Here is a 20,422-nt window from a genome sequence, read left to right on the forward strand (position 1 = left end):
TTAAAAAAAGAAAGAAAGGAAAAAAGAAAAAGAAAACACATGCCCATGCAAACCTGTTTCTGTTATGCCTTTTACAATTCCTTATTTAGAGAGAGATACACACTCAATTTACTGGTGCCTGGGGAAATGTTAAAATACATTTCGGGGCCCTGGCTAAATAGAAATGCACTCTAAAAACACAGACACAGTATTTTATCTGTTGCAAAAAAAAATGTATTTGATTACTTGAGTAAAATTACAGTATCTCTGTTGTTAGTAAGTATTAAATGTTAAAGAAATTGGACCCCCCCCCTTTCCTTTCAACTTTCCGAGAAAGTGCATGTAACAGTCCAATTTTTTTCTTCCATAACCTAATACAAAATAAACAAACACTATACCTGCTCTCTTGATCAAGAAGGAGCATTTGCTCTTGTAAGGAATGTATGTACATTTTAATGAAAGTGATATTTGTTATTGTATATACAAGAGCATCTACATTTTCTCCACTGAAGGTTGTTCAAGATGCTATACTTAGCAGCATTGTGAAATTCCAGCACACATTTTCTATTGTGAATATACCTACAAGGCAAAATGTTACGTCTTAGTTTCAACTACCAAAACAACACTTGTATTTTCTCTAGAGAATTCTGCGTGCTTATCACTGTACAGAAACTTATTAACATTGAGGACGACTCAAGTAAAAAGCACGATACAAATAGCAGTTCAAAACGGAAAGGGTTAAATCTACCAAAAAAAAAAAAAAAAAAAGCAGATTGAATTTTAGAATAAAAATCAAAAAAACCCAAACCTTTCAAAGAACCACACAGTTCAGTCTGTACTTTCAGTCCTTTCCTTAAATTTGTTTCGAAAGATTAGACAATGTGTTTGCTGATAAAATTTTCCAGCAGGATCAAAGTGTACATTTATATACAGATTTTATTAGAGATCTAATGCATCACTGAGGCATTGCATCAACACCAGATTCATATTAAACTGGATATAGAAAATAAGTTAATGCCAGATTAAGACCGCCTAGCAGGGCAACTTGCAATTGCCATAAATGTTACAGCAAGTTTACAGGACTCTAGTCAATTAGTATTTAGTCCAAAAATACAGAAGACCAAAGTTAATGCTTGCATCCTGTTTGCAAAGCCAGGTTATATCACTAATAAATAAGCTTTCTTAGAACTCTAGAAGTTGAACAAGGTACAAAAGAATGTCTTCAGAATGTTGTAGTTCAGAGATCTGGGGGGACCAGAAGGTGGGGGGCACGGGGCAAGGAGTAGGAGGCAACCCTGGGTCTCATTCTGAATGGGGATGCTCTTTCTCCAGCCAGAGCGGATTTAACTTGTGACGATCTCTTTGCTGTCTTCCACGAAGCGGGTGAAACGGAAGTTGGTTCCATTCTCGCTGCTTGCCATCTTCTCCAGGCCAGCCAGGGGCGCACTGGGCTCTGAGTTCTGGAGCTTCTCCAGGTTTCCCGTCAGCCCGCTAATAGGTGAGCTGCTCCCACTGCCCAGGCTTCCAGGAATTGGAGGGATGCCGCCGTTCTGAATGACCGAGATCTCGTTGGCCTTCATCGCCAGCCCGTTGGAGAGCGCTGCTGCATACTGATTCCAGAAACTGGAAGGATCCCCACTTCCTGACCTGGCCACCAAATCCTTCTGGAACATTTCTGGGAACTTGACGGGATTGCCTCCTAGGAATGTCATGGGGCCATCCACGGAGAGCCGGCGACCCCGGCGGGCAGGGGTGCTGTTCCACATGTGAGTGCCCATGTGTACCTGGGATGGGGGAAGAGACGAGAGGAGGGAGAAAAAAAGGGGAGAGAGAAGAAGGGAGAAGCTGAATAGCTGAATCTGTCTCAACTCATATCCCAGCACTCGACAGGGCAAGTGGCTGCAATGTCTATTCTTATTACCTGCCCGACAGTGGGAAGGGTAACAAGAACCGTCCACTCCAGTCTGCTGGTAATAAGGTGTCTGCTCTCTGTAGCCCTGGGCCTCCTTGCCTCTGCCTGGGCAAGGATGCCTTACTTACTCCTTTTTTATTACCTGTATTTAGCTTATAATGGCCTCAAGCAAGCCAGTCAGTTGCAGATAGCTCCTTTCAGGGTGAGAATTGTTATGTCCACTCTCATTGCCATGGTAAGTATTGCATCTGACACCTTTTACCCTATAAATGTCCTTTTCAGATGGGAAGAAAGTGCCCCTCACTGATTGCCCATTGGAGGGCCTGTGCGTGGAGAGAAAAAGCCAGAAAGTAATTATTCATTTCACATTACTGGCCGCAATCTCTAGAGAAATACTCTGTCAACAGAAAAATGTACACAGTAAGAGTGTTCAACTGTTGCTCTAGAACTTAAGCATATTTGCTTTCTTTCCAACACATATCAGTAGGAAATGTTGTATGATCAATTATCATAATACCCATTAGCAGAGCAGTGACGTTACTGTTCTTAGAGAGACAAACCACGCTGGACTGCAGAGTTATGAAAAAATAGATGCCAACGCTGAGGAGAACTGTAATTATTAAGTGATACGGGCAGCACACAGGCCACATGGAGGTCTTTAATCAATACCCCATGGCAACGCTGGGCTGTCTGACTTGGTAGGTAAAGCAATTCATTTGGTGCACTTAGCGAGTCAACAGGACTAGGCCGCCGCTTCGCTTAGGTACCAAATTATTCAATGCGCTCTGACATTCAGCAAGCTGCAGCCTGCCCTGCCGTGATCCCGACCTGCACGGGCACCCACATTTCTCCACATCAGTCACATGCAACAGGTTCCCTTTCGAGAACTCTCTCCCTGACTATCTGGACTGAAGACTCTGGGAACGTACCTTACAAACAGTCAATGGCCACGAGAGAAAGAGGGCTGCTGGGGTGGGTCTGGGTGAGGTACAGATGGAGGGAGGTACCTTAAGATTGCCTTTTGTTGTGAAAGCTCTTCCACAAATAGTGCAAGCAAAGGGTTTCTCTCCAGTGTGAGTTCTCTCGTGAATCTGCAGGGCACTCGACGAGGAGAAGGTCTTGCCACACGTGTTGCAGTAGTGCTGTTTGGGGGTCCTCCTGGGCAGAGCTGGGAGCAGAACTGGGGACGTGGCGGACGATGACAGAGGCCCAGAAGGGACGTGACTGGTGGGGGTGTCCTTACTGTCCTGAGGAGTCACATGCACGAAGCCGTTGACCTCTGTCTTGATGAGAGACGCCAACGAGTTGGCGGGAATCACCGCCGAGTTCTGATTGGGGCCAAGGTTGGAACTGGGCTCAAAGAGCTGTGATGGTAGATCTCGCATCTGATGTGTCAACATGTGTTGCTTCAAATTACCCTTGGTGGAAAAGCCACGATTGCAGACTGTGCAAATAAATGGTCTCTCTTTGGTATGACTTCTGTAGTGAATGTCCAAGGCACTCTGACAAGCAAAGGTTTTGCCACAAATGTCGCAAGCAGTGTTTTTAAATTTACCCCGGTCTCTGAAAGGGAAGAGGATCCCCAAAGAATCTTCTTTGATGATTTTCTCTGTGTGACTAGATGTCAAATCCAAAGCCCCACCGTTCACTGGGGTGGGTGACAAACCATTGGCAAAGTCGCTTGCCCCTGCTCTCTGTGGCTTCTCCTCGGCGCTGGGTGACTTGTGGAATTCCTGGGTGCTGTTGGATGGGGACAGAGCCTGCATGGAGGAGGTAGACTCTGAGATGGCCGGGCTGCCAGCACTTTGGCTCTCCATGTCACCACCCACCGAGGACGAATCGTTGGTCAGGACGTCCCCCTCGACCGACCCGTTCTCCACTGACTTCAGGCTGGCCTGCAGCTGCTCTGCCAGGCCGGCATTGATCATCTTCATCTGATTTTCCAAAGCAGCAATGCTCGACATCTCTAGAGGCAAAGGCGAGGAAGACAGGCTGTCTTGGGACGCATCCGCGGACTTGGGCGTGTCCGGGATGCTGCCCTCAGGACAGTCTTCCATGTTTTCATCGGAGAAGTTGTCTAGGTCATCAAAATTTTTCTCATCAAAGGAGCCCGTGTCAGACTCCATGGACTCGGGGTAGCTGTCAGGGACCGGGGTGTTGGGGATCTGGCCCCCCATGTGCATTCGGATGTGCTGCTGCAGGACAACGGCGTTCGTGAACTTCTTCTGGCAGATGGGGCAGGAATGCTGGACTCTGAGCGGGGGCATAGCACGATGGACGCTGTAATGGGTTTTCAGGTTCCCTTTTGTGGTGAAAGCCCGGCCACAGATCTTACACTTAAAGGGCCTCTCCCCGGTGTGGGTGCGGTAGTGCATCTTCAAGGCGCTCTGACAACTGAGGACCCGGTGGCAGATGATACACTCATTGGGGTCAGTGGCCTTCTTGTCAATGTTTTCGACCAGCTGCTGAAGCTTGGATGTCTCTGAAGCCTGGGCTGAGTCCAAGAGTCCCCCAAAAGGAAACTTCGCCTTGAAATGCTCGGACATGAGCGGCAACAAAGGGTTGGTGAAAGTCGAGGCACTGCCTGGGCCAACGTCGGATGCTAGGGAACTCAGCACGCCGGTGCTCACGGCTGGGGCTGAGCTGGGGACCACGCCGCTCTCTTCGCTTTTGCCACTGGAGGGGGGCCCAGTGGAACCTTCCGCTTCCTCTGGGAGCCCACCCGGGTTTCTCGAGGCCGGCTCGGGAGCCCCGGAGTCACTTTTGACGGAGCCCGGGGGGCTGGCGGCAGAATGGCTGATGGGGATGGGGGCTGGCTCTTCGGTCTTGATGAAGGAGGTGAGGGTCGGGGGCAACGGCAGGCCGACTGAAGTGGTCAGAGTGGGCAGGACCGGTTTGGTGTCTAGCCAGCTGGTGACCGGCTTTTCTGGAGGAATGGACATGCCGTAGGGGATGCCGGTACTGGTCGGGATGTTGTCCAAATGCTCAGGCACGGGATAGGGGTTCATCTGGATATGAGGGTATTTCTCTTTGTGGCGCTGAAAGTGGACTTTGAGGTTCCCCTTGGTGGAGAACCGGTTCCCGCAGATGTTGCACTTGAACGGCCTCTCTCCGGTGTGGGAACGGAGGTGGATCTGCAAGGCACTGTCGCTTCCGAAGACCTTCGCACAGAACCTGCACTTGTGTTTGAAGAAGGCCTCGTCCGAAGCGCTTTTTGCTTCGAAGGCAGTGACATTTGGTGGCTTGCTTTTTCTTTGCTGGGCCAAGGCAGACAAGGAGTTTAAATCCTCTGCCGTCGTTCCGATGTTGGGCAAAGGGCTGGGGAAAACCGAGTTAACAGGGGCCGGCTGAGGTAGAAGTGGATTAGATGCAGGACTCAATAGACTGCTTATTGCAAAAGCTGGTGAGGAGGATGCCGAGACTGCGGGGTTGCCGGCATGGGCGTGGGAGGCACCCGCACCCGAAGCCACTTTTTCCGAGGATGGGGTGGGAACTGCCGCCGCCAGTACGTGAACGCTGGGGGAAGAGCCGCTGTGGGGTGGACCGATGGTGTTGCCAGAGCTGCTCTGAGGTAGCTGGATGGGGGGGAGCCGTTTCACACCGCTGATGCTGGCAGATTGGCTAGCGAGGCTCTGTGCTAACCCAGCTGCTGCCGCCAGCTGCTGAGATAAATGGGAGCTGAGTGTGGACAAGGGGTTGGCAGATGTTCGTACAGTACCTGGAGAAGGACTAGAAGATGTTGGCAAGTCTGTGTTCTGAGAAGCCAACAGCAATATTTGGTGACGAATCTGTTCGATCAGTTGCAGCTGATGGATCTGCTGCTGCTGCAGAGCTAAGAGCTGCTCCATCAGGGCCGGGACGGCCAGCTTGCCTCCGGAGGCCCCATTGCACCTCGCTTCCTGGGAGAACTGGGCCACCGCCACCTTGGTGCTCTGGAGGTTCTCGATGATGACATTGCTGTTGATCACGGAGAAGTTGCCCAGTGTTGTCAGGTCCCCGAGTTGAGGTAGAGAGGTTGTGATCGCTGAGGTACCTGTGCAGGAGCTGCCGCTGCTGCAGCTTGGGGGGGCGCTGCTGTCGCCACCGCTGCTCAGGGGGCCACTGGCGCCTTTGTGGGCCACTGGGGCCTCCACCTCCATGGACTCTTCCCTGTCCGGTCCGTGGGGTTCCGCCAGGTCACTGCAGTCTCCTTGCTCTGTTTTGTTAGCCGTGTCGTTCATCTGTTCCTCGGGATGATCCGGAGTGGGGCTGGGGGAGAAGGTTTCAGGTGGGGAGGCTGGACTTTCATTTACAATTAAAACTAGTTGGTTTTTAGTACAGTTCTTCTTGTGGAGCAGAAGATCTGACAATTCAAAGAACTCGGCGCAGCACCGGCCGCAGACGTGGGCATCCTTGCTCTTAGTGGTGCGGTTGGGTTGACCCTTCTCTGTGTCTCCTGCAAACGTCAAAAGGAGCAGGGTTAGCGAGTGAGCCAGGACACCCAGACATCCATGACTTCAAAAAGAGAGAAAGGGGTTGATCAACTCTTTTCTCCCTGCGAAACTCAAAACTGTGGCCCCTGAAAAACAATCAATATTCCCTAAGAACAATCATGATTAAATTTTTAGGCTGTTGGAGGACTTCCTATCAATCTGGTATCTCCGAGAGCCATGACCTTCAGGTAATCCATCAAAATATAAAATACTGCGAACTGCAGACATTGGTGCATAATGAAATTCCATAGCAAAATATTGATTTCCAATATTTTATACACGTTATTGTCTACTCATCCAGAGACGGTCCAGCCACCATCCTGAGGACTTATTAGGCTCTTGAGTTTCTGTCAACCTTATTCATTTTCAACTGATTCAAAGATATCTGTGACAGTTTGTTCTGTCACTAAACTAATTTGTAGTCATTCAGGTTCCAATCAGTGGTTGACAAGGGGGAAAAAAATGCACATCACCAAGTTGAAGACTGACAACTTGAAAATCACCTCCAGCCCCTACCTAGAACCTGAGCTACGTCTGATCCGTGACAAGCACACTTTAGCCACATCAGTAAGAAATCCTCCAGACCGCTCAAGACTCAGTTGAATACAAAAGAGAAAGCAACGTGCGCCACACACACATAAACACACACACACACACACACACACATGAGAGAAACACAATGATCATAATCCGTTACAAGGCCTGCCTGGCACCTATATATCACCCTGTGGCATGTTTATTTTTAAAATTAAAGAATGCAACTATGGCTACCATCCCACTAATCAAGGAATATATGCCACTATGCTCCAAATGGCAACATTATGCCTCTAAATATTTCAACAAAAGTGCTCTTTCTATGTATAAAAACTGGCACAGGATTTACATTTCTGATTAAACATCAACTTAAAGAAAGATGTGCAGTTAAGGGGAAGTGAAGAATTATTCTTGGTTTCCAGTTTGGAAATGCTTTGCAATTCTCCTTGTCTGAATGCCTTTAAAAACAGTTTGCTCTTAACTGTTATCAATTGTTTAACAGATTGTCCTGAACCTTTCATTATAAAATCCCTTTATTTCATGTTTGTTTCCACTGGTTGCTCAGATTTCTTCTCACTAAGATCCATTTTAAACATAAAAATCTCCAACTCCAAGCTAACATCCTATTCAAAGACAGGATGGCGTCCCATTGTTTGCCCAGCATGGGGAACACCAACTTCTGTTGTACAAATGGTGTGTGGTCATCTCCGAAGGCTGTGAAAAAAAAAAAAAAAAACTGTTTAATTCAAGGATTACCTCCCTGTGTGCTTTTCTGCAGAACTGAATCAGATAATAGTTAGTTTCCATGACTTCCAAATTGAATCTCCCAGAAAACTTGCAGGGGGAAAAAAAAAAACTAATTGCAAATATGAATAAACGCAAAATCAAAATGCTTTTTCAGTAAACTTAGAGTTGACTCAAAAGAGCCTGCCATTTGCCTCTTTGTAGTAAACATGAAAAAAAAAAAAAAGGAAAAAGAAAAGAAAAGCTTGAGTAGTTTTGCATTCCAGAAAATATAATTAATACCCAAATACTAACTTCTGAAAATTCCTTAACTCTGTTTGCCTTGAGTGATACCACAGTTGATTAGAAGCCCTGGTAAAGTATGCCAAATGTATGCGCACTTTATTCACTGGGAGGGTTATTTGAGTAGCTAAGTTATACTTAACAAGCTAGCTTTCCTAATACCCATCTTTTAATCTCCGCAAGGGTATAGTGCAAAATGCATTAACAATACCAAACAAATCTTGGTTGGAGCAGAAAATACCAATAATGATTCAGTTTTAATTTAACGTTTAATCATCCTAATTGGCACAGGATTCCTCTGCACATTCAAGGTGCTGTTTTAAGCCCTTTCTGTCTCTCTCACTGCTTTAAAATAATGTAAACAAAATACGCTAAAGTTATGTTGCTTAACTTGGGATGAAAATAATGTGACAAAAATTCTGTTTAAAGTTGCTTATTTTGACAACCAATTTTAAACGATGCATCCATTTCAGATGCTTATTTTAAACTAGGAAATGCAATTCCTAATATATTCAACCGAAATGTTATTTCTTTCTCTTTGCACATTTCCATATGTAATGGTTATGTTTCCATCTACTTTTACAGCCAATTATGAAGGAACAAAAGCTATTCTGTTTGTTCACACATTTTCAACAAAATGCATTAAAACTATTATGTCAGCATGTTCTATTAAGCTCTGCATTCAGTGGAAAATACTTTTCAACCAGCTCACATTTATCAAAACATAAAGCCACTTTAAAACACAGTTTTGCTTGGTCAGCTGGGCTTAGACAAATAATGACAGATTCAGAACTAAATAACTAGCAAGGGAAATCAGAAAACTGACTTCATCAATTGTACACATTACAATGCAGTTGCTTCAAATATTTAGCACATCTGTGCTCACGATTAAAGGGCATTTTTAATTCTTTATAACTTGCAAACATCTGATATTCTCATAATATAGAGAGAAAATAAAAAGGTTACTTTACAGGATTTAGCTGATTATTACTTTCCTGTGCTCCAATTCTGCATTTGTGCTGTTTCAAGACTCACTTGAGAATTTTCAAGTTTTTTGACCTGAACATTTTTACATTTAGGGTTGTGCTAACTGGATGGAAAATATAGACATTTAAAAATAAGTGCCTGCCTTCTTCTAAGAAAGAGACTGTGTTTAAAAAAAGCTGCCCATATTTTAGCTTAGATTTTCACATTTTAATAAGCTGACATTTGATCTCACTGTAGAGTCAAATAATTTAATTTCCTGATGTTTATGAACACCAAAAAAAAAAAAATCCTGATATCTATTTTGATTTATTTCAAAATCAGGTGTCGCTACACTATAATCGTTCTTAACTTTAAATCTATCTGCCTTCTGAACAGAATTCCAATGAAACAGCTTTATAAAAAAAAAAAAAAAAAAAAAAGACAAAACATGAGGACTAGTTTGAATCTTTAACTACCAAAGGAAATATTTTAAGTTGTAATAAGATATACACACACACAAACATGTTCTAATTCATTTTTCTGACCATTTGCTATCTTGCATCTCTCTCAATAATCTGTTACACAGGATTGCAACTGGTGACCCCCTTATAGTAAATACAGTTGCCTTGTTCCCTGTACTATGGTGAAAACAATATTCCAGTTCCTCTTCTATGGATTTTGCATACAAATTAATTTTGTAATCGTGGTCATATAGAAAAATTTAAGAAGTAGTGGTTTTCTAAGTATGTACACACAAAAAGATATTTGGAATTTTCTGGGTTTCTTTTCCCCGCTCTGGGTCAGGAGAGGAGGTGATCTTATAGCTCCAGCCAATGTATATGAAAATCCCAGATGTTTTAGTTCTCATTGTACTGTTTAGGTTCTTGATGCCCAATTCAAATGTGTCAGTTTTCATCATCTGAACTAAACATTGCAGAATAGGAGACAGAAAATTGAAGTGTTCCAGTGTATCTGTCTGCTGAGAAAACAAAAATACAACTATGCCCCACACTGAAAGGTTTAGCCATCCAGGAAAACAAAACAAAACAAAACAACACAACAGCCCTACTGTACCATGTTGCGTTTTCTTTTTTGGAGCTCCCCGGAAAGACCCTTCACTTTACTTCCCATTACCTTCAGATCACATTAACATTCTTAATAAAACCTCACAAGATTGTGATTTTGGAACCTATCATTTTAACTGGTTGCTCCTTTTTGTAGACCAATTTCGAAAGGCTATCACAAACATTTTTGATTGATTGGTCTTTTCTCTTGTTTTCTTTTTCTTTCACAGACCTGGGAAAAACCTGCATCCGAATGTCCAGCTTAAGATTCCAAAGCAATTTTCAACACCGCCACATATGCTCTGCATATTTTCTGTAATGTCTTAAGTTTCTTCTATGGGATATGCAACCACATGGACACATTTTACTGGCCTCCTTCAAGTCCCCTCACTGTTCTGGCTGGGATTAGCGTATTCTCGAGGTGAAGAATACAAGGGAAAAATCTCTGAAAAAATAACAACACGGACAAGACAGTCCTTTGAAAATCGTGATACCAGCCCACCTAAGGTACACAATAAATGAAAGGGGAAAATGTCTTCCCCTTGGATGAATCAAACTGAACACTAGATGGGGTTCCAGTTGCAAGGGTTTGTTCAAAAACTTCTTTGTGGCTTTCCTCTTCCAGTGACGCGTAAAAGAGACTGCTTAAGGCGAGATCTAAACTTTGACTACATAAACATTGGCAAAGGCACAAGAAACTAAATCCCTGTTGTTTGAGGGTAAAACTGAGCTATGGGAACTACCTGTCAATCTTCCCCTTTGGGGGTCTGGCATCTGAGGGTGACAGGGGAATAAGGTTAGGAAAAGAAGCCAAGCTGATAAGGTGAAACTAAAATAAACTTCGAACTTCCTGCTAAGTGACTAGCAAGACTCAATTTGGGGGTCACTGGGAAGATTCTGAAGGACATATTATGATCTGGACCTTGTCACCTCTGCATGGGAGGAGGCTAGCAAAGGTTAAAACAGCTCGACACATCTAGGTTTTCCAAAGCCTGGCACACCGACTTTTTTTCTTTTGGAGGGGGAGGGGTGCTGGTTCTTGGGATAATTTACCATCTCCTTCGTTCAACTGCTCAATGACTGCCGTTTTGGTAATCTAAGAATATTTGGGAAGACTGGGCTAGCTGTATCAGGAGGTACCTTAGAAAAACCGAATTAAGTCTGCAGAAGGAATTAGTTCTCGTTACTCCACTGAGCTTGGCTTTTCCCAATTTCAAAAAAACTGAACTTGCTGGTCAAAGTCTCCCCCAGCTTTTCGGTAAGATCTCTGCGTTAAAAATTTGGGTTTCTGCTTTCTAAAGGACTGTGGGTCAAGACAACTTGCTACCTGCGAAAGTAGAAAGAAATGAAATAAAGTCCCCAAAGAATAACCTATAAATTGGCACTCGTGCCTATAAACCATAGGTGAACCTGGATGTAAAATAAATCACAAAACATTCGGTATCACAAATCCACTTTCACACACGCTCTCTCGTGTCCATCCACCCTTCGCTTGTTTGTGCGTTTGTCACATTTTTGGAAGTATGTACAGCCTGCAGCAAATCCCCCCTAAACAGTTTGCATTTTCTCAACCAGAATCTTCCATTATACCACAAACTTAAAATAGGCCTGATTAAACATGAGTACTTTCCAACTGCCTTATCGTGCAGGTGTCGGTTTTTCAAAAAAAGCAATTAATTACAGTTCTCTCTAACCTTTGGGCCCAGAAATCAATGTGTTGCCATTAAGCTGCTCACAATGAGTAAATTACTTCGGTAAATAATGGAATTTCATTATTAATATAAATAAGAGGAATTTTTATGATACTTTATATGAGAGGCAGGGTGTTATCTCCAGTTCATGATGCTTTTATCTTTCTTCCAATATGATCTTTTCCCTGAAAAGGCTGGGCACCGAAATCCTTTCTTAATAAATGAATGGAGTCTGAGTGGGCCATCCATGTAGTTCCAGGAATCTTAAAAACACCACCCAAAGAAGAAAAACCCAACACACACACACACACACACACACACACCCCTCTGAAATCCAAATCTCTAGTAAAGAACCCACATATAAAATCATTAGATTCTAATGTGCCCTTTCCTCAGAATTATTTATCTCGGTAAATAATTTTCCCAATGGCAGTCATCTTTCTACAAGTAATTCGAGACTTGTTGAATATCATTTAAGAGACAAGTAAGGTGCCAAAGTCTTGGTTTCATAGGAAACAGAAAAATCCCCCAGTTTATTTTAGGGTTTTATAGCTGCACCAAAAGTAGAAGTAAAATATGAACATCGTAAGACTGACCAAATAATCTTGTTTTCTTGAACTTGTTCCGATGAAGTTATCCTCGGGGCTGCTGAGCCTGGCTGGGATTTTCTTTGTACGCGCGCACACACTTAAACACACACAGGCGTGACATGCAGCACAGCAAGCCTGGCTGCTCCCGGCCTTGGGAGTCGCTCCTTCAGGGCTGTGGTAACTGGGGTCTACAAACTTTTCTAGCTCCCACTCTGGGCCGAGGTCACGAAATTGGAGGTGCCAGCATCTGCTAAGGGCACCGCCGACTAGATTTCATTTGGTATGTTCAGCATTTCATTTGCCATATTGTAAGCCCATCTCAAGATAGAAAAAAAAAGGAACCACATTGTTTAAGGAAAGGTTTATCTTCTAAAAATTTAACAATTTTGTGTAGATTAAAACAAACCGGCAAACCAAAAAACAGAACCCGACAACTCTTTGAAGTGTATTTTCTGGGTGGATAGAAGAATGGGTTGCTGAATATACTGCATGAAAGGTGGTGACTTTTTAAAGGTAACTTGGAGACAAGTCATGATCTCTCAGTTCTCTGTAGCTCACAACTATTCCCAAATAAAAAGAACTGGAGTGTGTAAGGCCCTCCTGTAAATCAGACATGGAGGAGGATTAGTTGTGTACTAATATTATTACAACATACTAAATCCTGTAACCCTATTACAAAATCTACCCTCTAGGCAGCTTCTCCTAAACTTATTGTTCAACCATGTAAAAACAGTCATAATCTAAAACCATTACAACTGGAGAAAAGGAGGGGGGTAGGGAGAGGTGAGAAAGGGGGCTGGGAGGCGAGTGTTTCCTACGGTGCCCCTAACAGTTTACTGCCTCTTAGGACAATGAACCAGCTTTTGGGGATAAAAAAGAAAAAAAAAGAAAGGAAGGAAGGAAGGAAAAAAGTAAAAGAAAGGGAAAAAAGAAAGAAAGGAAACTTGATTCAGTGACTTAACTAACTTACCTCAAAGCTCAAATAAACTAAAAAAAAAAAAACAGTCCTAATAAATAATAATGGTCAGAGGTAGTGAACTCCTTTTATGCTATCGCTTTATGAGAAGCCTTAACTATTAAAAACTCCGGATTCAGAAGGCGACAGGAAAAAGGCAAAGATCTAGCAAGCATCAATTCTCCGGGAAGCCTGAGCCTTTATTTTTTCTTTTTTGAAAATATAGAAAATCAGTACACATTTATTAAAAAAAAAAAAAAAAAAAGACTTACAAAACTCTTGCCTCTCCTCCCATGAGGTTTGGTCCTCTACAAACTGTTAACTTTAACAGTATTACTGTGAGGAAGGTCTCACCAGAAACTTTAGGAAAGATGGGTGTGGGAGTGAGATGCAGAAGAAACCAGCTGAGAAAACCCAGAAAAATACCGTGGCAGCGGCCTTGGGTAATTCACCTCACTGTACCTCGACTACCCGGTCTCGCCTGGGGTGGAAAGCGGGGATCAGGGGTTCTTCTCAGAGGACTGAGAAATCGCAGAGGCTCTGGGTAAGGCTTGAAGCTCGAGAAAGTACTGGGGTGGAGGGAGCAAATATTGTAAACAAATTCCTTAATCGGTCTCTGTTCTCCCCAATTTCTTAAGGGACCCCCCACGCCAGGAGTCCCCTTTCAGGACAGTCGGGGTTTAGGGGGTGGGAGTCCCTTCGCTTCTCTGCCTGGGTTCTGCGCGGGTCCCTGCGCCCCAGCTCTGCTGAGAAGCAGGCCTCTCAGGAAGGACCCCGGGACCTTGGGGCCCGGGCGGCCGCAGAGTTTAGGGGACAGAGGTGCCGACTAAAGGGCACGCTTTGGAGCCCTATCGGGGTCCAGCTCCCTCCTCCACACCCCAAAATGACGCCCGGGACTGGAGCATCCCGAGTCGCGGAGACCGCTTGGGGGTTGCCCCTCGTCCTTCCGCAGCCGAGGGGCAAACATTGTGCCCAGGGAACCGAGCCCGAGCACCGCTCCATCGCCTCTGGCCCTGGGCCTGGGAGCTCGGAGGCCCCTAAAGTGAAACACCTTTAGGAATAAGGAAGGATTCGAGGTGTCCTCCCTCTGTACCCCCGATTCCCTGCCCGGATCTCTCCCACTCTCGGCCTTAGCTCCCTAACACAAACTTTGTTCTGGACTTGTTCGTTCCCTTCGGGATCCCTCAGTTGTCGTCTCCATCGTAAGAAGCTAGTGCCTCTGTTTTAGGGGGATTCTCTCGTGGCTAGATAGCCCCCCAACTCCGGAAAAAACGACCCTTACGACTTCTGGAAGTACAAGGTACCACGATCCTCAGCGGGAGCCAACCGAGTTTAAAGATTTCTTGGGGGCGCGGGGGATGCATGCGTTGGGAGAAGAGATGCTGGGATAAACTTGGGTAGCCGGACCCCGACACTTTGTTGCCCCGTCTGCCGGCACTCAGTCTGGGGAGCACCCAGCAGCAAAGAGCACTCTCCACTCCGGCCTCCACCCCGGTGTGTCAGGCGCGGGCGCCCCAACACAGGTCCCCATCTTCTTGCAGCTCCGAACTCCCAAAGGCACCCCATTCCGCGGTGCGGGCCCAGGAGGAGTGGGAACGTTGGGGGGAGGGGGAGCGCGACGCAGGGAGCTCCCCCCACGTTCCGAGTTGAGCCCAGAGCACAAAGTAAACTTCCTTCCCTCAGGCAGCAGGGCCAGGGCGGCGGAGGCCAGGCCGGGGCCCCGGGCGCGGGCCGGGAAGCCCGTGCAGCCCCCGCGCAGGCAGGGGCCGACGGCCTCTGCCCGCACCCGCGCCCCGCCGGGCACCCGGGCCCCTGCCGCAGCTTGGCGGAAAAGCCGGGACGGAGAAGCAAGGCCGGCGTGCCCTCTCTCCTCCCCACAGGAGGACCCAACAACTCCGGAAAGATCCTGCCGAGAGAAGTGTTTGCTTTCCCCGTTGCAAGGGGGGAAGCCCAGCAAAGGCAAATTGAAAATTTAAAAGAAAAAAAAAAAATCGCGGAGTCGAAAAGGCGATTCGGGACGCGGCGGCGGCGCCGCGGCGGGGCGGTGGGCGCAGGGGCCAGCCGCGTGTGCGTGGGTGCGAATGCGCGTGAGTGTGAGTGCGAGTGCGTGTGTGCGCGTGTGTGTGTCCGCGGCGCGGTCCGAAGCACTCACCATCTCGCCGGGGGAGCGAGGCCACTTCGGGGTCGGATTGGAAATGTTGAGGCTTCGCTTGCTTCCTCCGCGACATGCTGGCTCAAACATCAGCTGGGGCAGAATAAAAAATTACTAAAAAAAAATCTTCTCAAAATTACGGAAATCGAGCGGCGGCGGCGGCGGCGGCTCCCCCCGCCCGCCGGCCCGCCCGCCCCCTCCCCGGCTCCCCGGCCCCGGGCGCAGCGCGCATGTGTCCTGCTATAATTATGATTATCAATAATGCATTGCGATTAATCATAGAGGGGCTCTTTGAAAGGCGATTGGCACCGGGCCAGCGCTATTCAAACCCGCTCGCCTTAATCAATTAGTTCGTGATTTGCTGCAGACCCCTGTCTCTCCGCGCGCTGGCCCAATAAGCCGGCCGCGGGGCTGGCTCTGCGCGCCGCGCCGCCCGACACTGGGTTAACCCTCTTCGCGACCGCCAGGGACTCCGCGGCCGGGCCAGCGGGGGCCTGCCTCCTCGCCTCTGCGCACCAGGCACCCCGGCCTGAGCCCCCCTCCCTCCCTCGGCCCCCCCATCCAGGGCTGGGCCGACCCAAATTAGCATGCCCTCCCCGGAATTAAGCCTCCCCGGGTGGGGGGTGGGGCCGGGCGGCGGGGCCTGGGGACCCGGGCTGCAGGCGCGCGGCGAACTTCCCAACTCCGGCGCTAGGCGCGCCGGCCCGCGGGGGGAGGGAGTCCCGTGGCGGGATTTGGGGGGAGGAAGTCCCGTTTCTTGAGTGTTTCTTCGTTTCTTTAAGAGCTCCCAGAAAGCAGCCCACCCCCACACCCACTGAAAAAAAAAATATAAGCGAGTGGGGAAGAGCCAGCCCCACGCCGGTCCGCCTCCCGCCCGCGGCCAGGCCTCCCTCCCGCTCGCCGCCTGGCTCGGCGCTCCTTCGCCCCGAGTTCTCCATCCCCTGGATCCCGGGTTCGCGGGGCGCGGAGAAGAGGACCAAGGAAAGGTTTGGGAACATGACGGGTTTGGGGCTTTGGGGGGAGGGGCAGCTCTCCCGCCACCCCGATCCTCCTCAAAGGGCCCCGATCCTCCAGCCTCTCGCTTGCTCCCTCGCTCCCTTTCTCTACCTCGGACATTCCCAGGACAATTAGGGCTGAAGTTTTCGGGAGAAGCGGCCCCGAGCCCGTGGGATAAGGGGGCGGCCCGGCTCCGCCCAGGACCCCTCCCGGACCTCCCCCTCGGCTGCCCGGGTTGGCTGCAGGGTGCGTCACTCCGCGGGGAGGCGGTGGCGGCCGTGGCGCCGCAGATCCCGGGGCGGGCGGCGAGCGGGGACCGGCCTGGGATCCGAGTTCAGCTCCAGCCTGGGGGAGGGGAGGGGCTGCCGCTTACCCAGCACGCTGCAACCCTCCCCTGGCCTCGGGAGGCGCGGGCCTGCCCCGCCGGGCTCCGGGCAAGGCCAGTCCCCGGGACCCCTGGGCTCCCCGACCTGGGGGAGGGGGCCGTGCCCCAGGCTCCTGGCGAGGTGGCCGAGCTGAGCCGGGAGTGAAAGCAGGGGGTCCTTGTCCGCAGCTGTCTGGCCCGGCAGAAGCTCGCCTCCACCTCTCAGGCACTTGCCGACAGCGGCGCCCAAACTTTTCGCACCAGCTCCATCTCCCCAGGCTGGGATGCAGCCTCCCCACCCGAGCCCCAGAGCCCGGAATGGGGATCCCGGGGTCCGCACTCCCTCCGCTGGGCTCGGGCGCCCGCGAACCTGAGGTTCAGTCCTCGTCTCAGCCTAGCTCTTCCCCCTCGCGCCTCAGGGTCTCCTCGCTCCAAGGTTCCCGAAGTCCTGCGCCCGAGGGACAAACTAAACTTCGGTTGAGTAATGGGGAGGAGGGGGGTGCAGATACACAATCCCTGCCCTATCTCGCGATCGGGAAAGGAGAGGGCTCATAAGGACGCCCCAATTCGGGAGCGCCCTGGAGTCTGGAGAGGAACGCAGTCGGTTCGCGCGAAGTGGGCACCAATCTTCGGGTAGAGTTTCGGGTACTCCGGACCCTACTGCGCTCCCCCATGACTCTCTCTAGCTTCTTTGCGTCCCCCCCCCTTTTTTTTTAAACCTAAATCTTTTGTGTGCGGGTGAATGTTTCTGTTTTCCTCCTGGCGACTTTATTTTTCTTGGTATAACTTCTCCTTTCTCCTTATTCGCCCTTTCTTCACCTTTTCTCCCGCTTATTTTTCCTCTCTTCTGCCCTCGCTCGGTTCCTAACACACACGCGCGCACACACACACACCCTCTGCCCCTCGCTCTTTCTCCCCAGGTCCTGTTGGTTACAGTAGATTTTGATAAAAAGACAAACGAAGCCATCAGTGGGGCTGATGTTGAAGAATGAAGATAATAATGTTTCCATAGGTGGTGCTTCAAATGCCATTATTTCTCACTGAATATTTAAAGAGATTCCTCGGCAAAGATGGATCTGCGTGCTCCTGGGGTGCGAGCCGCTCGCTTCCCCCAGACACCCGGGAAAGTGTGCAGGAGCACGTGTAAACCCTCCCCCCCCACACACACACACTCCGCAAACTGTGATCCTCGCAGACACCCCAACCCGCGCTCTCCCAGGTACACCAACGCGGCCGTATGCACTTGCACACTCGCTTCTCCGCTTATGCCCGCGTTTGGAGCCGCCCCGCATCCGTCTCTAACAATCCTGGCTTCTTGAAAGTCCGGGTCTCCCGGGCACCGCGTGCTGCCAGGAACCAAGCGGAGCTGGCGATCCCGCAAACCCCTCTTCCCGGTTCGCGCCGCGTGCTCCGCGGGAAGCTCTCGGGGGGTAGCTTCGCACGTGTTCGTTACTTGCTCTATGTGTGATTAAGATTAAGGGGGGGGAAGCTTTCGCTCCCCCCCGCAAACAAACACCAAAACAACCAACCAAACGAAATGCACACGCAAAAGCAGCTTCGCGATGTTTAATTAAAAATGGGCGAACAGAGACGAATTAATTGGGGAGATCCAAACTTTAATAACTTTTTTCGTTCTTTTGCGTCCTCGAAGGCGTAGAGGCAGGGGTCTCGCTCCGTGCGCAGCGTCCCCCGCTAATTTCTTGTTTGTTTTCTTTCCCTCTGTGGCCCGGAGAGAGGAGAGGGAAGGTGGAGGAGGGGGGATGGGAGGAGGGGAATGGTCGGAATGGCCGGGAGAGGAGAATTGGTCTTTATTGTTGACGGCAATACATCAATTACGGGCCATTGTCTCAGGCCCAAGTTCCGTGGTTCGCAGACACGGGCGCCGCACTGCCAGGGCGCACGGGTGAGGCTTCGTGTGCCGCGAGGCAGAGAAATAATTAAATTAATAAAAACGGAGAGAGAGTGGGGGTCGATTTGCACTTTTGAGCGGGTCGAAAGAAGGCTGGGAGTGCGAGGTGCCACAGCTGGAGCCCATCCCCACGCCCTGCTCATTCAAGAGACCTGTGCGCTCTACTGGGGGTCGCGGGTCCCCGCCTTAGGTGGGGCAGCTGCTGGGGAACTCGGACTGACGGGCCTGGCACTTAGGGGCTGCTCCACGTCAAGGAATGGGGGTGGCCCGAAGTGAGGCAGCGGCTGCGCCAGGGTCGTGACCTCGTGGGCCGACAGGAACCGCACCCGGGGGCGGCGATTGGCGAGCTGTGGAAACTCACATCTGGGGGGCTTGATGCCTGTGTTTGTACCAACACGTGCCCTCAGTTTTCCCAACACCTACGGAGTCCTTGGTGGGTTGGTCTGGGCCGAAGGGCTGGGCCCCAAGGCTTCGGGCCACAGCCGAATTCCCAGCGAAGGGGTTTCCAGGCCTCTCCCCTTCATCCCCTGATCCTGGGACGGGGAGAGGGTGTTGAGCCTCCCTTTTTCTGAGGCCTGGTTCTTCCACCCGCAAAGCGACCTTATTCCGGCCCAGTGTGACCCCGGGTTTGGGATGGAGCCTGGAATGAGGCCTGGCCTGGGCCCGGGACGCTCCTTCTCTTTCCGCCGGCGCGGGCTGGACACTCTACTACCCTTGAACTGAAGGTCGGCCCCACTCGCCCTGCCCCGCGCCCCTGCTTCCTCAGCCCCCCGGCCTCAGGCCCCGCTGGCCCCCCGGCCGAAGTTAGGAGGGCAGGAGAGGAGGTTTCGTTTTCTGGTGCCACGCAGAAAGCGGCGAAAAGGCGGCCGCGGCGTCCCGGGGGCGGGGGTGGAGGCACACCGATGGTATCAACATTATTGATGGGGAAATATTAGGGGCAGGAGCCCGGAGATCAGGTTCCCAGTCCCTCCCCTACCCGGAGGTGGGAGGGACGGAGTGGGTGGTGGCAGTGGTGGCGGCGGTGGCGTGTGCTGGGATGCGGACGGCTGAATGCACCCGCATTAAGCACCCTTGGGATTTATTTATATTTTTCTTGTCTGAAAGTTGGGGCGGGGGGAGGAGGAAGGATTGACTTGGCTAGTACCCTAGCCCTTAAGCTCTTTCCCAGGGTTGGGGCCAGAGTGGTGGGAGGAGGGGGCAGGAAAAATGATAAAAAGCAAAGACCAAGTTTGGAAAGCCCACCGTAGGCTCGCTTATTTTCCAAGCCCCGGTCCTTCGCTTCCCCGAGAGTTTCAGAAACTCCTTCCTTAACCGAACTGCTGTCGCTCAAATCCTAATCTCTCCTCGGCCACTGGAGAGGCTTCGAACCCGAGTCCTGGGGGAGCAGACTCAGGTGGGTACCCCCGGCCCCTGCGGAGACTCTGCCGCGAGCGCTTGGCGCGCTGGCTCTCCAGCAGCCAAGTCCCGGCGGCGGCGAAAAGGCGCACTTTCTGGGGGAACCCGCCGCCCGCAGCCAAGGGCTATCTCCAGACCGGCGCCGGGTGCAGCGCGGGGACCAGGCGCCCAGGCGCCGGCTCCGGCGGGAAATTCAGCCGTGGCGAGCGGAGGGCGGGCTGGGTAACCAGCCGCGCGCATCCCAGCCAAGGGTCCCACAGTACTGGCAAACTTCGTCTTTCTTCTCTTGCAGGGCCATCTGCAAGCCGGCATTTAGAAACTGACTTCGCTGGCGACCGCAAGTGCCTGTGATTTTTTACTTTCCGTCTACACTGAGCATCTTGCGCTTAAATTCACTGCGCCCTGCATGCAACAGTG

At 49.9% G+C, this 20,422-nt stretch overlaps 1 protein-coding gene across 2 annotated transcripts; it reads right to left on the reverse strand.

Annotated features, from left to right (window-relative positions):
* Positions 1-897: 897 nt before the first annotated feature.
* On the reverse strand, positions 898-17,169 carry SALL1 (spalt like transcription factor 1). 2 transcript variants are annotated; one of them, XM_036834494.1, is made up of 4 exons: positions 17,072-17,169; positions 15,342-15,434; positions 2,899-6,326; positions 898-1,763 (listed from the first exon to the last, which is right to left on the reverse strand). In XM_036834494.1, the coding sequence occupies exons 2-4, from the start codon at positions 15,415-15,417 to the stop codon at positions 1,323-1,325; spliced, it is 3,945 nt and encodes a 1,314-aa protein (XP_036690389.1). In that variant the 5' UTR covers positions 15,418-15,434; positions 17,072-17,169; the 3' UTR covers positions 898-1,322. The 2 variants fall into 2 exon arrangements, with proteins under 2 accessions (XP_036690389.1, XP_036690390.1); XM_036834495.1 differs by lacking the exon at positions 17,072-17,169 and adding an exon at positions 16,711-17,024.
* Positions 17,170-20,422: the final 3,253 nt, after the last annotated feature.

This window comes from Balaenoptera musculus, chromosome 19, assembly GCF_009873245.2.
Source record: "Balaenoptera musculus isolate JJ_BM4_2016_0621 chromosome 19, mBalMus1.pri.v3, whole genome shotgun sequence".
Lineage (NCBI taxonomy): Eukaryota > Metazoa > Chordata > Mammalia > Artiodactyla > Balaenopteridae > Balaenoptera > Balaenoptera musculus.

Coding starts and splice junctions, on each gene's coding strand:
- SALL1 (XM_036834494.1), bottom strand. CDS start 15,417: ATGTCGCGGAGGAAGCAAGCGAAGCCTCAACATTTCCAATCCGACCCC. Junction 6,327..15,341: donor CTCGCTCCCCCGGCGAGATG/GTGAGTGCTTCG, acceptor TGACGTTTGCAG/GAGACACAGAGAAGGGTCAA. Junction 1,764..2,898: donor CAACAAAAGGCAATCTTAAG/GTACCTCCCTCC, acceptor CCCCCATCCCAG/GTACACATGGGCACTCACAT.